The sequence below is a fragment of the Numida meleagris genome, chromosome 6 (genome assembly GCF_002078875.1).
Source record: "Numida meleagris isolate 19003 breed g44 Domestic line chromosome 6, NumMel1.0, whole genome shotgun sequence".
NCBI classification, from domain to species: domain Eukaryota; kingdom Metazoa; phylum Chordata; class Aves; order Galliformes; family Numididae; genus Numida; species Numida meleagris.
In genome coordinates this window covers 2,472,438-2,490,657 of record NC_034414.1, presented here as the reverse complement: position 1 = coordinate 2,490,657, position 18,220 = coordinate 2,472,438, and the positions used below count along the sequence as shown (strand labels likewise).

Here is an 18,220-nt window from a genome sequence, read left to right as displayed (position 1 = left end):
CTCATTATCTCCAGTGATGTTCCCCAAATTGCACTGTGATGAAGGGTGGAGCCACAGTCTGTTCACAGTACAGTACAACAAAACCCAGTGACACACAATCCATTCTGCAAAGGGAAAAGGTCTAGATAGTTTTACTGCAAAGGGTTGCGTGTGCCAAGAAAACAGTGCCTAAGGACAAGAATCACTCCTCTTTTTTTAACATTAAAAGGGAAACTCAAGCATAAGGGAACTGGTTTGCCAAAGGTAGGAACACCGATTCAAACCTGAGGTTAGACTTGAGGAGTCCTTCCAAAATCATGGTCCGTATCTGTTTCTAAAGCCATCTGTTGTTCCTCCCTGCTCTACAGTCCCTGTAGAGAAATATAACAACTGTATGCACACTCTGTATGGGAACTGTTGAGTCATGGCCTGAACCACTGATTGAGCACCTGGAGAAAAGACCCAGTCAGCCCTAGAAGCACAGGTGAAGGCAATTCACCTCTTAGGCCTCATTTAAGGGCTGACTGCCACTGAAGAAGGTTTTCTTTCTGGAGATCCTCCTTGGTGGAGCTTTTTCCTGCGAACCCAGAATCTTCTGATACGGGTGAGCAATCTACTTCCCTTCCTTTGTAGCACCTTGCTATCGTGCCTGTCTTTCCACCTCTTTTGTAACACCTCTTTTGTAACACCTTTTCCATTGTGTTGATCTTTCTGATCACTACAACACTCAATACCTGTGCAAGATCATAAAAAAAAAAAAAAAAAGCATTTTTCTAATACAGCAGTGATTGGAAGTGCTAGCACTCGTATCCATTATGCAATATACACAGGGTACACCTTCCAGATGTCTCCTGATGCTTTCTTTTTTTTTTTTTTTTTCCGCACTGGAGAGGGGTCCGTTTGCCATCCATCACAGCTCCAGTTAATTCACACCACATGTCCCAGTGAAGGTATGAACTTTTTGACAACATGACCACACTGGGTACGCTTTGAGAAGTGCCAGGGCTCACACCTTGTGAGCTGCCTCCTGAGGTAACGGCTGGCCCAGCATGGCCACAGTAGAGGACAGTCGCCTCTCTTTCAAGGCTGGTGCTTTCTAATGTATTGCTTTGAGGCTTTTTTCTTTACATATTTCCCCGCCACAGATCTCCACAGTAACCCGCTAGGATGCCAGCGAACGAAACCAGCCCGCCCCTCCACAGGATAGGCAATCTCTAAGCGCCGCTCCTCTTGCGGCGGCGCAAGGCCCGACGGGAGATGTAGTTCCCCTGCCGCCCCGCTACCCCGGCAGCAAGCAAGCGTGAAACTCCATCCCCCAGCATGCCTCGCGCCCCGCTATGCTCATTGGGAGTGGCCGCCCTGCCCTGTTGCCGCGGAGCACTCTGGTACATGTAGTCAATCTCGCCGACTTCTACTAGCCTTGAGCGGGGGGGGCGGCCGTGAGGAAAGACTCCATTTCCCGACAGGCAACGCGGGCCCGGCAGGCGGCGCGGGGAGAACCTGCTCGGCGACGAAAATGGCGGTCGATAAGGACTTGCTGCAGCTGGACCTGTACGCCCTGTTGGGGGTCGGCGAGAAGGCGTCGGAGAAGGAGGTCAGGGCTTTATGGCCTCACGTTGCCCTTTCTTTTCTCACCTCAAACCTGTGAGGCTAGATCTCGTTTCGGGAAGGGTGAAATTAATTGAACTGCAGAGCTGCCCTCAGCCATTTTTTTTTCATTTGCTCTCAGAGCTCCGCAGTGTTTACCAGAAATCCAGTGACTAGAGGGCGTTTTAGGTACCTAACATCATAAGTCATCGAGTTAATGTTGTGGGTTTAGAATGGTGTCGTTATATTTTCTCCTTAATTTAATAGGTAGATGCTAATTGCCCCAGCGACTGACAGGACTGAGCTGGGAAAGTGACCTCGTGGAAGGAAAAAAGGCTCTGAGTAAAACTAGCACCTGAACTTGGTTAAAATAACAACTTTGTTTTCCCCACTTAGGCTTTTTCTATATTCTTGAGAGCAGTACAAGTGCAACAGGTAAATCTTGGAAGCTAAACACAGTGTGTAACAAGCAGATGTGTTGCCTTGATGTGAGCGCATCAAATACAGTTCACAGGGCTCAGTGAGGCAAAGGACTTCGCTGTTGAGATGTTTGCTGGGATGGGACAAACGATGAGGAAAGGAAAAAGTAGATGTTATGATGTGACTTAAATTGACAAGCGTTGTGTGGTCCTTGATGTAAAATACTCGAAGCAATGCGAAGGCCCTTTGTGTTCAGGGGTAGTTTGCAAAAGAGACAAACAAATGGAAGTAAGGCTGCCGAATAATTTCATTGTTTAGAGAAGCGTTGTCTGAACTTGCAGTCGCAACTACTCCAGTAACTGCTTATATGGCATGTTGAGGAGACATGACTCTCTTTACTGGTGTCTTGCTTACAGAAGAGGTGGGATGATGTCTGTAAAGCTTCAGCTGCATTTTCCTTCCATCTGTTTTATCCACCAGGTGGTGCTGAGCCATCACTTACTCCATCCCATCTGAAAGTTCTGTGTGGCAACTGAACTTTCCTTTCTTGTGTGCAGATGTTCCCCTGAGAAAGAAAACTCACATTATAAAAACTTTACTAGGGACTTAGCCCATGAAGTTGTAATTTTTTTCTCTGAAGTGTGGAAGTGATTAAGCAGTCTTTGGTCAAAATTTCTTCGCCTTGCCAAGTCCAGTTGTTGCACTGTGTACGATACTATCTCTGTCTCAAATATCTGCAAAGAGTAGAGCATCCCTCTGGCTAGAAAACTGCATCTGCGAACCAGACTTGACTTTGATGATCATGAGGTTTGACTGCTGCAGTACTGTGTACCTTGAAGTAAAACTTCAAGCTTTAAACAGTTGAAAACTCATTCAAAATGTGGCTGCCTGCCTGCTATGTGTCCTGGGCTCAGATGCTTACCCTCGTAGTGCAGTGTGATTAAAAAGGACAGGTTGCTGCACTGAGGTTGAAAACAGCTTTTCAGAAGTCTCCTGCTATTACGGTAGACAAGTGAAAGGTATTCTAACCTGATGGACTAATGGTGCTGTCAGCACTCTAGAAGTGGACTTTTCTATCAGGTGTGGGGAGTATGCAGTCATATAAGTGAATGTTAGTTCAACCGTAGCCTTCTGCTTATGAGAGATGTGGTTTAAACTAAACAAAACCAAGAACAACGAACACAGTGAAGCAGAAACACCCACTGAGTTGTAACTTTCATGTTCCTATAGTGTTATTTTACTTTTTTTTTTTTTTACCAAGTTGCATTTCTCAGCATGGACTAAAAGGTACCAACTGACAGTTCTGTGACTCTTGTAGGTTAAGAAAGCGTATCGCCAGAAGGCCCTGACTTGTCACCCAGATAAGAACCCAGATAATCCTCGAGCAGGTGAGATGGAACTGTATGGCTGCAAGCCACTCTTGTTTGTTTTCATGTGCACAAGCTCCTGGAAGTGTCTGTTTAACTTCAGGTCTGTCTTTGTACGCAATTAAGAGAATGCCAAGATTTGTGTCATGTAATGTACATCTATGCAAGACTAGGGGATACTTGCATCACTGTTAGCTAGTTGTGGTTTCTAAAGTTGAGCGCATGCATGTTGGTTTTAAAAATGGAGTGTTGTGTCAATACTGAGATTTTGTTTGCACCTCTCAAAATCCCCCTGTGTGGTACCTGAATCATAGAACTGTGTCTGCTCAAAATGTTTACTGGTAGGTCAGTCTTTTAATTGATACCCCTCTCAGTCAAAACTTCAATAACAAACTTATAAATCAATATTTTAAATCAGCATTACCTATTATTGTCTGTTAGCCTTAACGCTGTGGAACTGAGTACATCCAAAATGTTAGCAAGGTCTGTTGTTTCTACATCTGTTTAAGTTTTGTGGTTACAGGCAAAATATAGTGGTAGCTAGAAGGACGTTGTTCCTCAAAGACTCCTCAGAATAAACTTTATTCTGTATCTTCCATTTTCCAGATTGATAGGCTACAGTTTTACAGAGTGAAGATTTGTAGCTGTAGTATGGGAATTGCCAATATGGATAAAAAAAGATCTTTAGCAGAAATGAGAGTAGAGCTGGAGGTTTTGATGTATGCAGAAGGCTGGGAGGTGGTCTGAAGTGTGTGGAAAGGCCTCCAGCTCACACGTGTATCCCTCCAGCAAATGGGTCAGCAAAACTGATGTAAAAGGGGAAGCTTGTAGCTCAGGCTAAAACGCTATTAATGAGATGGAGAAGTTGTTTGTAATACTCAGGCTGACTGCAGGTTGAGGAATTCCAAGCCTGTAGATGAGTTCTATTGAGACCACGTTTGCAAGGTTTCTCTTAAAATGAAATGTCTGCTGGTTTTGTTTCTTAATCTACACTGGAGTTTACATAACAAATGTTCTTTCGACTGCGCGGATTCTGTTTATAAGTTGGCTTTCAAAATGCGTTGGAAAGATTATTCTTCTTTCTGATGTTCTGCAGGTCTCTTTCAGAAGGGATTGTGTTTTCTGGTTGATCTCCAGGCCGCTAGCGTGGTTTTCTGCATCTTACCCTTTTTTCTTCTAATTCCCAGCGGAAGTCTTCCACCAGCTGTCTCAGGCCTTAGCTGTGCTGACAGATGCAGCAGCAAGGGTAAGGATGCCTATCCCTTGGTTATATTGGGACTGTGTGGTGTTACTCTGCATGCTGGAGAAGTAGTGGAAACTCTCATCCTGTCTGCCCTGATCTCTTCTCCAGCTGAGCCCTTGTGAGTGCAAGTCTTGTCTGTTATTCCCTGCAGCTCTCCGTGAGATGAGATAGCAGGTGCCAGATAAGAGCTTTGATGAATGTTTTCTTTCTGATCTGATGTGCTGGGGGTAGCTCTGTTTGCACTGAGTATGAGATACTATCTTTAATAATGTGCTCGGCTGGGACCTATCTCATTTAAAGAATTAAATAACCACCCGTGATAGATTCAGGGATGCATTCAGTTTCTGTGGCAGCAGTGCATTTGTGGTTCCCTTGAAAGCAAGGTGTGACAAGTAATTAATATCTAGACAAGGGATCTCTGGGGCTCAAAGCCCTTCTTTCAGTGGGGCTTGTGAACAGAACAGCTGAATCATAGTTGTGATCTCCGTCCTTTAGCTACACAAGCTTTGCAGGCTGCCAGGTGTAGATTGGACTCTGTTCTTCCAGTAAGGAAGGGGCTGAGTGCCTACTGCAAGGCCTTAAAGTAATAATACAGGCGTGTGGAAGGCAGGAATAAAACCAGCATGAAAGCGAGTCAGCATAAGCAAGTAATACCATCCAGATAAACGCAGGAGAGAAGGCATATTAAAATTTCAGATAAGATTTAAAAGCATGAAATAACTCTTCTCTTCAACTGTTGGCAAAGATCATAATGGATAATGATATGAGGGGTAATGACAGTGGTCTGAACAGATGTCAGTAAAGTTGCTAGTTTTAGTTCTTAAGCCACTAAGTGAATGCTGATGTGTTACCACAACTGAGGAGTTCTGGTGTTCTTTGCTCTGATACATTTATGTGAGTCAACCATCTGTCTTCTCAGTAAATCCTTTATATAAAATAAACCCTTTTTCATCATAAAAGTTTGTTCTAAATCAAACTTGATTTGTTTCCGGTGCCCCTAAAATTACTTCTGACCTGTTCAGAGGGGAAAAACAAAATGTGTTTCTCACCTCTAAAGATGGGTGAGATTTTTTTCTACAGTACGCTTCGCAGTTACTCCTAGATTTCTTCACTCTTTCAGGCTCAATCTGGAGGTCCTTCTCGTGTTTTCAGGATATTTGTGTTAACTCCAGCATTTGAGAAAGTGCTAGCAAGAAGCAGAAAATGTTTCATTTCTTCTTACAGTGTTTCAGTAGCTGACCTCCCCTCTACTCACAGCTTTTCAATTTATCCCTTTTGCTTTACGTAGTTACACTGTTCTGTTGGTTCTTTGACAGGCGGCATATGACAAAGTGAGAAAAGCCAAAAAGCAAGCAGCAGAAAGGACACAAAAGCTTGATGAGAAGCGAAAGAAAGTAAAGCTTGGTAATGAAATCAAAACTTCATATTCTTTGAGCTTGGAATCTTCATTTGCTGGGCGCTTGTGTTTTTTTTGTTGCTGGAATTTACCATGAATTGTTACATTGCTGTTCATCTCTTAAGGCCTTTTTTTTAATGCCCACCCAGTCCAATGCGGGAGCCATGTGAAATCTCCAGTAGTCACAGCTAGGGATGATTCTGCTCTGGCAAGGAATTGGGGCTTCTGATGACCATTAGGACTGCTGATATATTGCTGTGCTTGGGCTGAGGAGAGGCAGCAGAGCTATTGGGGCTCTACTTTGAGTTTGTCATAGATGTAGCCAAGTTTTGGATCATTACACCCACCTCTGGACAGCAGTGTCAGCAGTGAAAACTCTCTTTGGTTTGTTTTAATTTTGTTTCTTTCTCTGCAGATCTTGAAGCCAGGGAACGGGAAGCCCAGGCCCGTGACAGTGAAGAGGAAGAGATCCGGATAACGAGGACCTTAGAGCAAGAAGTAACGATCCATTCTTAGATTTGTATCCTGCATTTGAGAATAGCTGCTGAAAGTCTTTACGTTCATAATCCAAACCACATGAGTTGTAGCAACTCTGTGTAGCAGTCCCTCGGCATTTGGGATTAATGGGCTCTGTAAAAGAGAGGCATGTGGGACAGTCTGGCAAGTGGCAGTCCAGCTTTTTGGCACAGCAGAAAACAACTAATTGGGTGTATGCTGGCTGATAGGGACTGTGTCATTAGGAACAGGAGGGGTCTAATTATTAAATGAGCACTGGAGCTGGCACAGGGGAGCTAGCAGAAGGTTTACATCAGGAGATGGGGCTAAGTTAAAAACTGTCCTCGGCTGTCTTCAGCTGGCATGAGTCAAGCACGGGACTGTTCCCATGCTGTCTTACCTTTGCTCTAGATAATACGGTTGCGTGAAGAAGGCTCTCGTCAGCTTGAAGAGCAGCAGAGACTCATTCGAGAACAGATCCAGCTTGAAAGACAGCAGCGCATCCAAGGTGAGCTAGGTGAGACTGGAGTGCTTAGCCAAACTGAGTGCCCCTATGTCTCCAAGTTCTCTGTTGATGGAGCGGGGCTCGCAGACAGATGAAACCTTCTGACTTGGTCACCTTGCCACATATAGGACCCTACATAGACCTTTGTCGAGAATAAGACTAGCGTTTCTGTGAGGCTTTTCTCCTATATGTGGCATATTGCTCTTTAACATATTGTTTCTCCTTTTCAATAAAGATTCTAAAGCTTTGAATGCAGATGGCCTGATATGAAGCCCCGCGGGTGTGCTGGAAGGGAACCTGAAGTCTTACTTGTCCATCATAATTAAATCAGTCAGTGTTGCACACAAAACAGGGACTGATTCAAGGTTGCAAAAAAATAACAGCAGAGTTGCCATTAAGGTTACTACCTCTGTATCCCTTTGAAAGTCCTCAGTGCCTGTCACCCAAAAGAGAGACAGTGAGGACAGAGAAGTTTTGTATGGCATGTAGTTCCTGAGGTTTTACTTAATGGAATTTGATTCTCATGGTTTTTTGGGCATATGCAGTCTTCACCCCAGGTTTGTACAAAGACTGAGAACAAATCTGTCAGGATGAGCAACATGTTGAACAGGAAGACACTTGAATTTTGTATTACTGTATGACATCAGCAAGTTATCGTGTTTGAGATTATCTCCCTCTAATTCCTGGGGCCTGCTCACTGACTGTAATTAGTCCCCTTCAATACAGGACCAGATGAGGTGTATCTAGGATCTCAGAAACTCAGCCTCTTGTATTCCTGAACCTCATTCCCATCCATACATCTCTCTGGAAATTTGCCTTTTCTAACATTCTGCATCTCTGGGTTTAAAATGTGCAGTTCTGTATTTCAGAAAGTTTTGTTCCACTTTTGAAAAGAAGCTAGAGCACTCTTTAGAGTTTAAGTAGAAATAGAAAATATAGGAAAAACTTACTGTCTCTTGCTTCCTACTGTGTTCATTCTAGCTGAGGCCTTAGGAGATCTTTGGATCAGGAGCAGATCGTTATTAAGTGTTTCTCTATCAAGTATTTAGTTGTAAGACCAGATTAAATTCTTAGGCTGTGTCTTAATGTTGGTGGGTTTTTTTTTTTGTCCTCCATTAGTTTTTCATGCTTGTTCCTACCAGTACAGCCCCTTTACAGGGAGAAATGTTACAGAATCTAACAGATCTCCTCCTTGTGGTTTTCTTGTTTAGCAGTTTTCTACCCTTGATCGTGGGATGTCTCATAATCATGGAAGGGAAAGATGCTGACGTCCAATATTCACTTTACACTACAGCTTCTACTGTAGTGTAGTTCTTACTGTCATAAGAATTTTGGGGTGCTGAAATGATCAAGTGCAATAAAAATCAGGATGTGCACTTGCTGTTACCATAAATAAATTCTCAGGGCAAATTCTGTGCTAGTGCTTCTTAGCTGATGAATTTTTTGCCCGTTCACCCATGTTCTTACATCTTCTCATATATCTTTTTTTTCTCTGCCCTCTTTAGGCAAGCGAGAAGGAAATGGAGCAGAAGGCAAAGTAACTCCCAAACTCAAAGTAAGACATCTCTATGAAGATGTATTTGGCTAAAAACAGATAGAATATTTGCAGCTTTGGAAAACAGAAAGGACTCCTTTGCTGAGCTGGCATGCCCCTTTGTACAGTGGTGGTGAAGCTCCTCTATTTAATGCATGTTATGCAAGCCAACACCTCCCATCACTGCCTTTAAAATACCCTTCTTCCCCTATCCTTTTCTTCTCTTACTTTCTCATATAAACATTTGAGCCTGAAATTGAGTCATCTGTGCTTTAGGCACTGAGAAACATCTGCTCGTTACCCTGATATAGCCATTAGTATACATTCAGGTACAATTTTAACTTGCATGAGTCCTTCCTCTCTGTTCCCCCAAATAATTTGTTCCCTTTGCACATTCTGATGTTGAAGTTATTGTCTTGGCCATTCTGGCACTGTAGCTGTAAATAGCAAACTTGATTATTGTGCAGGTGGTGTGAGCTGTGTTCAGCATGGCAATGTGTTCAAGTGGACAAAATTAACTTCTCCCATTTATTTCCCAGCTAAAATGGAAATGCCAGAAGGAAGATGAGACAGGAGGAGGATACTCAAAAGAAGTTTTACTGCGGATCCTGCAGAAGGTCCTGTCTGATGCTTTTCTGTTACTTGATCTTCCCCTGCTTTCAGTGCTGTAAGAGCAGTCAATTCTGGGAAGCCGCATATAAACCAGAGTAGCTCACTTTCTTCTCTTGTTGAGCCCTCTCACTCATGCCATTTTCAGAGATCATCAGCACCATCCATTTGTTGTAAACTGTTCCTAGGTGCACATTTGCCTTCTGCCTAGCAGGGATCCCAAGTGAAACAGCAACCACAAACTCTTCCCCTGAGTGATTCATGTCCTTTATAAAGGTTTGACTGGCTGTGTGGTTATAGTGCACTTTTACCTTTACTTAAAGCACTGTACGTTAACTTCTGTGGGGAGTTCAGAGGCAGGAATAGACAAGTCTTTAATCTGATTAATCCCAGCGTGTGGTCTTCGTTCAGATGAATATGTCCTGTAACTGAGCTGAACAGCTCTCTTGCCTTGGGGTTTGCTGGAAGCAAAGTTTGTAGCTACGTGCATCCCCAGCACTGTTTCCTGGAGGGACAAATTATGACAGGTTGGGATCAATTGGAGCATCGTGCAAGACAGAAAGGGTGACAGTTCAAGTCTCATGTCTGTGGAGACACGTTTTCCTTGCAGTCACGCCATAGGTAAACTTGACTTTTCCTCTGGGTCTGTAATTAACTTTTCTTTCTCTCCCCTAACAGTATGGCGACGTGCTAAATTTATTGATCTCCAGTAGGAAGGCCGGGAGTGCAGTCGTGGAATTTGCAACGGTTAAAGCTGCAGTAAGTCTGGTGAAGACCACAGATGTGTGCAGTGGGGAAGTGGGCAAGAAGGGGTGTTTCAGAAGGGAAGGGTTAGCTGTCTGACAGCCTAGAAATGTTGCCTTGTTATTAAGGCAGTGGAGAAGGGTAATGAGAGTCTGAAGGTACAGATGGATGAAGGGAGTGGCAAAGCTTGAGGCGTAAACTCAGAGCAGATCATGCACATAAACAAGTAGGCCATGCATGTAAGCTTCTGAGGGAAGAGACACTGCTTTAAAGGGCAGGCACTAAACTATTCAACCAACTCTCACTGAGGGTGACGGGCTTAATGAATCTTAGAGATTATATCAGGCGTTTGCAGTTTAAAAGAAATTAAAATGTCTTAACTCATGATGAGTTACAATAATTCATGCTACTGTGGAAATAGAAATAATCTGTACAGTAACTACTGTAGTGAAATAAACCTGTAATGTTAATAGTTCCATCTACTTAAATTTACAAGAGTTTTGTTGTTTTTTGTTACCTATTCTTTCCTTTTATCTATCCAAATAATCCCCCCCCCCAAAAAAAAAAAAAAAAATCAGAAACCAACAACTATCTGTGCTCTGTTTATCAGAAATGCTGGCAGTGATGTTTTACCCATCCTTGATGTGGAAATGAACTTTGAAGTGTGTTTCTCATGTAGGGCAGCTGTGAAATCTTCACTGACCTTGATAACAGGCTGAGATAGAAAAATTCCTAGGATTGTGAGCAAGCTGTGAGGGAGCGTGACCCACAATTCAGATAGTGATGGTGGAATATTTTCATTGGTAGGAAATGGCTGTGAAGAATGAAGTTGGCCTGACAGATAATCCTCTAAAGATTTCCTGGCTGGAAGGCCAGCCCCAGAACAATGCCAGCAATGTCTTTTCTGACAGCAGTGGTCAGCCTAGGACTTCACAGGTAAGGAGAATATAGACTGCTGTTATTTAAATCTGTTTCTATAGCAACCTAAATTTAGGAGTGCTTTGCATTTATGGTAAGATGCGTTGATTCCTAGCGGAGCAGGAAAAGAAACTGGTAGTGAGAGGACTGGCTTCCTGATGAACCTTTTTATGCTGAGGCAGTGATTTTTTTTTTTTAAAGGACCTTTCATCAGTGTAGCAACACACTGAGGTACAAGCTACTTGAATGTCTGGATGTTTGCACAATATCCCTCTCTTAAAAGTCAAAACCAAGGATGATCCTTGCTCAACACAAAGCCTTTAATTCCATTCTTTTGTGAATTGAGTCTAATATGCTTTGACTGTGAAATCCTTTGGCAGATAGTTCACTGAAAGAGGACTAGACCTTTAGAGAGGTTTAGTGACTTCATTCACAAGAGGTTGAAATTTCAGTGCTAAAACCAAACCATCATTCTTAGGGTCTGCAGGAGGGAAACTAAAGTAGTATCAAATTAAATATCCTTGAAAAGAGTCCTTATCTGTTTTGGATCCTCTTTACCAGTGTTGTTCTGCTCGGTAGACGCTTCAAGTGCAAACTGTTTGCCAACTTCTTGTTTATTCCACCAGATAATCCATCTGAAGCTGCTGCTGTTGAATAGCAAATTTTGCCTTTTATGTGTTTTGTGATTGGAATACTACATGTAGTGGTTAAAACACAGAAAATGTCTCCTCTAACAAGCCGCATCAAATTGTTGGCAGTCAGTTACCTCCTGCTCCTGTTGCCCCTTCAGAGTGGGAACTGTACCTACTTGTGGAGCATGCTCAATTCTGTGTTATAAAGCAAAGTGTAATATATCTCATGCTCTGCCTGTGTTCTGATCTAGTTAGTCATTTCTTCTCTGGGAGAAAGTGTGAAGGGGCCTGAGATACTCTGGTTATTTGAATTTCAGCTCAAACTTCATGTGACACTTCCTTTCCTCTCCTGCACTGCCTCGTGCTGTACAGGTACCCTCAACTCCATGCATCTGCAACCCAAATACTGTAGCAGTTTGTAAGATTGTTCAATACTTTCTCTCCTGACTTTTCAAGTATTTTATTTACACGCCAGAATGCTTTGCTGCTATCCTAGTTTTGTTTAGGTTTGTATGTTCTCTTTCTGAGCAGCATCATTTCCCAGAAATCCCAGGCAAAGGCAGTTTAAGCATCATAGTCCAGTAGATGGGCAGGTCTCCATGCGCAGTGTAGAACCAGGAAGTCCTACAGGCACAGCAGATTCACAAAGGTGGCCGAAGTGTTAGAAGACACTTTGGGGGAAAAAAGCAGAATTCAATGGAGTGTATTTGAGTATCCCTCACTAGCAGAGAGCTAGAACTGGCTCTGGAGAGCTCATTCACACCGAAGAGGGGGAGAGGGGAGTCACTAGTGCAAAGGTTGTTAGTGTATTTTTACCTGTGTGTTTTCAACTATGAAAGACTTACTGTTTGACTGAATTGATCTTGGCTTGTTTCCGTCACCAAAGCTTGTTAATTTGAAACTGCTATGTGTACCTGCTGTGAAGGATTAGTTTGGTGGAGCAGCAGCAAGGGAGGACAAGCTAAAGCAGCAGATGGTGTTCATGCTGTGTGGAGCTGGCCACTCAGTTTGATCCAGCACACTTTCATCAGTCCATTGCTAGCTCTCTGAATGATGAGGAGTTATGGCCAGTGATTTGCATCCTTTTCCAGGAGTCGCACTTCTAGTGCTTGTGTCCTTTCTATTGCTTTTATGTGCAAGCAGCAGCAATTTCTTTAATTACACTGCTGTCTTGCTGTCTAGGCTAAGATACCCAAGCTGCTCTGGTTCATTTTACTATTTGCTTCACCATGCCTTCCCAAAATCCTACGTCTGCTTCTACTTGGATGTTTCCAAAATGTACAACTTGGTAATCTCTTCTCTTGGCCGTGTTGTTTCTAGCTGTTGTAACGGTCTTTGTTCTCAGCTCCTCAGTTCCTCTTCAAATGAGGTCTTTCAGGTATCAGTTGACACTGCCCCAGTCTACTGCCTACCTTATCCCTTTCATGCACAGTCTAGCTTTCCATCCATCAGGGGCTACATTCTCTCTTTCAGGCTCATTCTTATTTAAGCTGCCCTCGCTTCCTCTTTGCTGTCTCCAGGCGGCTCCTATTTTTGTCTGATTCCACCTTCTGTTTGCTCCCACTCTTTGCAAATGCAGCTCCTTCCCTGCTCTGCTTCAGAAGACAGCTGAAGAGCCACACTGTTCTCATGGCAACGCGCTCACTACTCAACTGATGTCTATGCTCCATGCGTGGGGTTGTCAGCCAGGAGCTGTGCACCAAAAGCCACAGATAATGGAGACCCACAGACAGGCTAGACCAGGACAGCTTTGGAAGCAGTTTCTAGGAGAAAGCAAGGCTGACTGCTGAAAGGATGTGCTGTGAGGAGGCTGTAAGTTGCAAATGATGCACCTACACAGTTTTTGCTGGCTTGTTTCATCCTACAGCAAGAGATGAGTGTTGTCCAGCACTTCCTAGAGAACTGGAGGGTTAAGCTTTATAAATTATAAAACTACAAAAGCTGTGGTTTGACCATTATTACTTTAGGGTTCTTGGGAACAACAATCATTTGCTGCAGCTCTGATTGGTTCAAAATACACAAAGGCTATATAGTGCTCTGCGGAGAATGTTTTGCCACTACAACAGCATCGAGTGCTTGCTCTTGGGAAAGTCGTCATCGCACCTAGTGGTGTCACCCTACATGTGCTCCCCATTCATTTTTGTCCATTCATTCAGCCACGGTAAATTGCTAAGAAAAGCCTTCTGTCTGATATCCTCTTGCATCTTTTCTAAGCTTTGAGGCTTCAGCAAATTTGGTTCATGTTATTGGACTTCACCAGATTTGCATCAGGTTGTAGGTTGAGCTCTGTGCCTTCCCTGGAATCTCTGTGCACTTTGCTGTTGCCTGCTTCCAAAGCTCATGGTTGTCTGGGTCCATGGGATTTTTGTGGGTTTTTTGTTTGTTTTAAGAAGAGCCTTAGTATCTCGTCTAGCAATGAAAAAAAGGTAGGACATTGATGACCCAGTAGCTTCTGGAGTGTCCTTTTAGCAGGATAGTGTCTAAGAGGTACTCAGCCTGGCAGAGCACTTCCCACTGTCCACCTCACAGAATGAAGAACTGTGTTCCTTTCTACACTGGATCTTGGTCCTGATCTGTTTGCTGCACTCTCCTTCTCAAGTGAAGATAGGGTACCAGCAGCTCTAGCCTTTTCCCAACCCAGAAAAGCAGAGCCACGCAGCTATTCCCACCTTCATAAATACCTGTAGTGCCAGAGAGGATTGATCTTGGTCACTACAGGTAAGAGACCTGTGCTCCTGCTACATGGCCTTTGTTTTGGCTTGCTACCAATGAAATGAGGCAACAAGACACTTCCAGTCACAGATACATTTATTCTTCCATATCTGTACAGCTGATAGGTCAGTGCATGCTTCAAGCAGCAGTATCTAGAGAAATTTCTTCTGCTAGTAGGCTAAATAAATTGCTGTTCCTGTATTATGAGCTTATATAGATGGTTACCTGTTTCCAGGCTGGGAGTGCCAACTGCACTTGAATTAGGGGGGGGGGAAAAAACTCACATGGAAAAAAAAAAATAAAGGGAGAGGAACAGCTTTGATTTTTTACATCCAAACGTCTTGGGAGAAGAAACATCAGTTTCTGTCTCTTGACCCTTGCCATAGCCATGGCTTTGAAATAGTAACACCGTCTCCTTACAAGCTGCCTGCTTATCCACAAATTATGTATGCCAAACCCCTTTCTGTCCGAACTCCGCAATGTCACAGCCACATCCCCAAAACAAGTCTTTTGTCAAACAATACCAATCTTCTGTGAGGAGGAGATGCGCAGTCAAGGGTGAGAAATTCCTAGTGTGGAGAATGGAAACTTGCCCACAAGGTTCCAGCAGACAGTGCTCTCATCTAGGCATGGAGCCTGTCAGCTCTGCTCCGAAGGACTCCTTGGCGAGGACAAGAACAGTCTGTGATGGGTAAGACAACGACAATAAAACAGACCACGCACAACAGGGGTGCTACAGTATCCTTCTTCCTGTTAGGACTGGAGAAACTGGCACCAGCAGTAGGTAAATGTGATACAATAAGTGATAAATACCTTCAAATGGCATAATCTCTTGGATTCTGTTTTCTGAGGGTCTGCAGAACATCCTCTAGAAGTGATAGCCCCAAATCCACTTTAAAGGACAGGAAAGGATCAGACAGATCAGAAAGAGCGGTGCCGTTCTGGGAACCAGTCTCGGAGGTCACACAGTCTGTAGCCTGGTCCTTGTGGAACTGAGTTTGAGTGGCTTTGTTGTATTGATGAGAAGCACCAGAAAAGGAGACATCAGAGTGAGAATCCGTGTGATCAATGATGTTAGGGCAGCTAGAGCTGTCCAAGTACAGCCGGGGAGGCTTAGGAGGTGCTTGTGCCTTGGCCAGGTTTTGCTCGCTCTGACATGACAGGTAATCAGACTTGTCCTTCAGATCCCTCAAGCATTCCCTCTTCTGGCACTGTCCGTCACTGTCCAGTGTGTGGCTGTTCTTATTCAAGATAATGACTTGGTTGCCCAGCTTTTTGTGTCTCCTGAGTGAGAAGCGTCTGAAGAACGTTGTGGACTTAATGGATCCTCTCCTCCAAGTATCCATGCTGATGGAAAGCCAAGAGAAGAAGAAAACTGCTGACTCTTCACAGTCAGGTGTCGGACTTCAGTCACAGGCTCAGCAGCAAGTCGCACAACAGGAACAACCTCTTCCTTCCCTGTTCCTGTAGCTGGAAGTAAAACAGAGAGGCTGGTATTGCAGGAAATGCAAACTTTGCGCTACATCTCTGTGTTAAGGAGCAGTTGACCTGTCTGATATTAGGGAGTCTCCTTCAGCGGAGAAGGAATGGTGATGTCTGAGCTTGTTAAATCTGTGCTGCAGAAACAAGCTGATGAAGAATAACAAAGGCACACAGTCACCATGAGAACAGATTCAATCCAGCATCTAGAACAGAAGGGCACTTTGGTACCATGGTAACCAGCCACCTTCATGGTGAAGGGCACAGTATAAAAATCTCAGTGGGTGGTTAGGAAGGGAGCCGGTGACTCAGTAACACTGAAGGAAACCAAAGAAATAGTCAAATGGAAATTAAAAGAAAACAACGAAACAAAGATGAGCATGAGGAAAATGGAATGCAAAACACTTACGGTGTGTCAGAGCGGCACCTGAGTCCAACGGGCGGAGAGGAGAAACTGCTGAAGTACTGAGAGAACGGTGATCACCACGTCCTGAGATGCTGGAAGAAGAAAGTCCAGGGGCAACTGAGCCAGATTGGACCTAGAGCAATAAAAATCCACAATGCTGCCTTCTCTTCATGTGCCTCTTGTCACTGCTTCCCAGGCTGCAGTTCCTTGTGCGTACGTATTTGTTTTGAGCCAAGCCCTTGCTGAGTCAGCCACGTCAGAAACTGGGTTTTACACTATTGGTAATTGCCAGGATTGCAGGAAGTAGGTGTGTAAAGTGGCAAAGCATCAGCCCACGCTCTGCCTGAGGAGAAAGCAAGCTCCCTCGGAGACAGGCACCCAGATTGCTTGAGAACCGTCAATGTGAACGTTAACTTGGAGCCCATCTTGAATCAGGCTGCTTCTTCCCTACTGTCGCTTGGAATGGCTTGTTGTATCAGCAAGGCTCCCAAGCAAGGCAGGAGATAATCTCTTGTCTGTTTTAAATTTAAATCCCGAGTGTGAGGTAGCGATTCAGGTTTGTATGGGTGGCTCATTTGCATGAGTCTCATGTAGCCTGTTTCGTTCAGCCAGGCGGGTGACAGTAAATATCTGTGGTTAGTGGACAGGAACTTTGAAGAAACTTTGTTCTGCCACTGAAGGCTGATACAATCTGTTGCTTTCTCAGACACCATGAAAATCCGTGCTGCGCAGTACTGAAAGGTTATTTCATTCATGCAGTTCCAAAGACACCAATTACAGCATATTAGTCTCTTTAATTCCCCACTCAATGTTTCTCATCTGTTGTGAGCTTCTATTTTGTCCTCACAGCTCGGCACTCTGCAGCTGGAGTAATCACTTTCCTTGCTCCTTTTTCCTGCAGAACTGTTGCTGCTCTGCTGTCTTTTCATCCCTTCTAGTTTCTGATCAAGATGTCCTTAAATCACCACTAAGTTTAATTCCTAGAAAAATGAATGCGAGGGTTGGTTTTTTTTCTTCACCTTTTGTCGAGATGCTTTTATTTCTGCTTGAACTGTCAAGCACGTGAGATGGATGTTTCCAAGCACTGTGGCGCTTTGAATACCTCTGAAATCAGTAAGGCCACCTACTAATGCTAAATGACTCTTGAAAGGAGAACGGCAAAACTACCATTTTACTCTGAGGTAGCAGCTGTCATTTGCTGCCTACATTTATTAGGTAGTCTGCAATCACCACGTAGCTGATGTGGCAGTTACTAGCTCGCACTTCAGAAAGGCTCCAAGAGCTTTTGGGAACTGAAACTCTTGTGCCAGGTTTGGGAACGTACCTGGTTTTCTTCTGTGCAGCTCCTTCCATAAGGAAGTCACAAAGGTTTGGTTTTTATGGCATTAGCCTTTATAATGAATGGAGTGTGCGCTGGACTTGGTGCATCTGTGTTGTACTTGCAGAGCAAGCTTGTCATCCAGAATAACCAACCAGGGCAAGGTAAGCCATGCTTCCCCATCCACCCTCACTGCGAGAAGCAGGAGGTTATTTCAGCCACCCTGATGGTTCCATTCTTTGTCTCAGCACTAGCGCTGTCAAGCATCAGCACTGTTTGCTGTGAAGCCAGCTACTTTCTGTAGGCAGTTTTCCCACTTTATCCCTGGTGTCACAGCGCTCTGAGCTGCCTTCCTGACTCAAATGCATGTGTTGTGAGTGTGACTTAGGGAGAGGGGGACTGCGGGGAGTCAGTGACTTTGCGCTGCACACTATCCTTGACATGTTGTTTTTTGCTCCTAGGCCTCTGTGGTCTCTGAGCGGGATTACGAGAGCCTGGTGATGATGCGGATGCGCCAAGCAGCAGAGAGGCAGCAGCTCATTGCACAACTCAAGCAGGAAGATGAGGAAGAGTCTCACACCTAGCATGAGAGGATGGATTTTCCCCACCCCATCGTTCTTCATTTCCGAAGCTGTTTCTTAAATTAAGGCAATAAAACTCCTCTTTTTTTAAAAAACTGTTGTAGGTGCCTGCTGCACTGTTCGGAGAACAGGGAAAGATGGCTGCATAAGCTTCAGTGTTACCCTGTTAATCTGTGTACTCAGGGTAGCTGTCCGGTCAGAATTCAGGATTTGAGAGGTACTATGAGAACAAATGCCAAACCTTTTGAAGTGTCTCAATTCCTGAAAGCTTGCTTAGGAGCTGTGGATCCAAAAG

The 18,220-nt window shown here is 44.1% G+C and overlaps 2 protein-coding genes across 3 annotated transcripts; one reads left to right on the top strand and one right to left on the bottom strand.

Moving 5' to 3' along the window:
* DNAJC17 (DnaJ heat shock protein family (Hsp40) member C17) lies at positions 1,421-18,020 on the top strand. 2 transcript variants are annotated; one of them, XM_021402513.1, is made up of 11 exons: positions 1,421-1,573; positions 3,305-3,374; positions 4,541-4,599; positions 5,913-6,000; positions 6,408-6,490; positions 6,899-6,995; positions 8,498-8,547; positions 9,066-9,143; positions 9,814-9,894; positions 10,687-10,815; positions 17,806-18,020. In XM_021402513.1, the coding sequence occupies exons 1-11, from the start codon at positions 1,496-1,498 to the stop codon at positions 17,926-17,928; spliced, it is 936 nt and encodes a 311-aa protein (XP_021258188.1). In that variant the 5' UTR covers positions 1,421-1,495; the 3' UTR covers positions 17,929-18,020. The 2 variants fall into 2 exon arrangements, with proteins under 2 accessions (XP_021258188.1, XP_021258187.1); XM_021402512.1 differs by having other exon boundaries at positions 6,899-7,004.
* C6H15orf62 (chromosome 6 C15orf62 homolog) lies at positions 14,575-15,589 on the bottom strand. Its single transcript, XM_021402518.1, has one exon. The coding sequence runs from the start codon at positions 15,485-15,487 to the stop codon at positions 14,957-14,959; it is 531 nt and encodes a 176-aa protein (XP_021258193.1). The 5' UTR covers positions 15,488-15,589; the 3' UTR covers positions 14,575-14,956.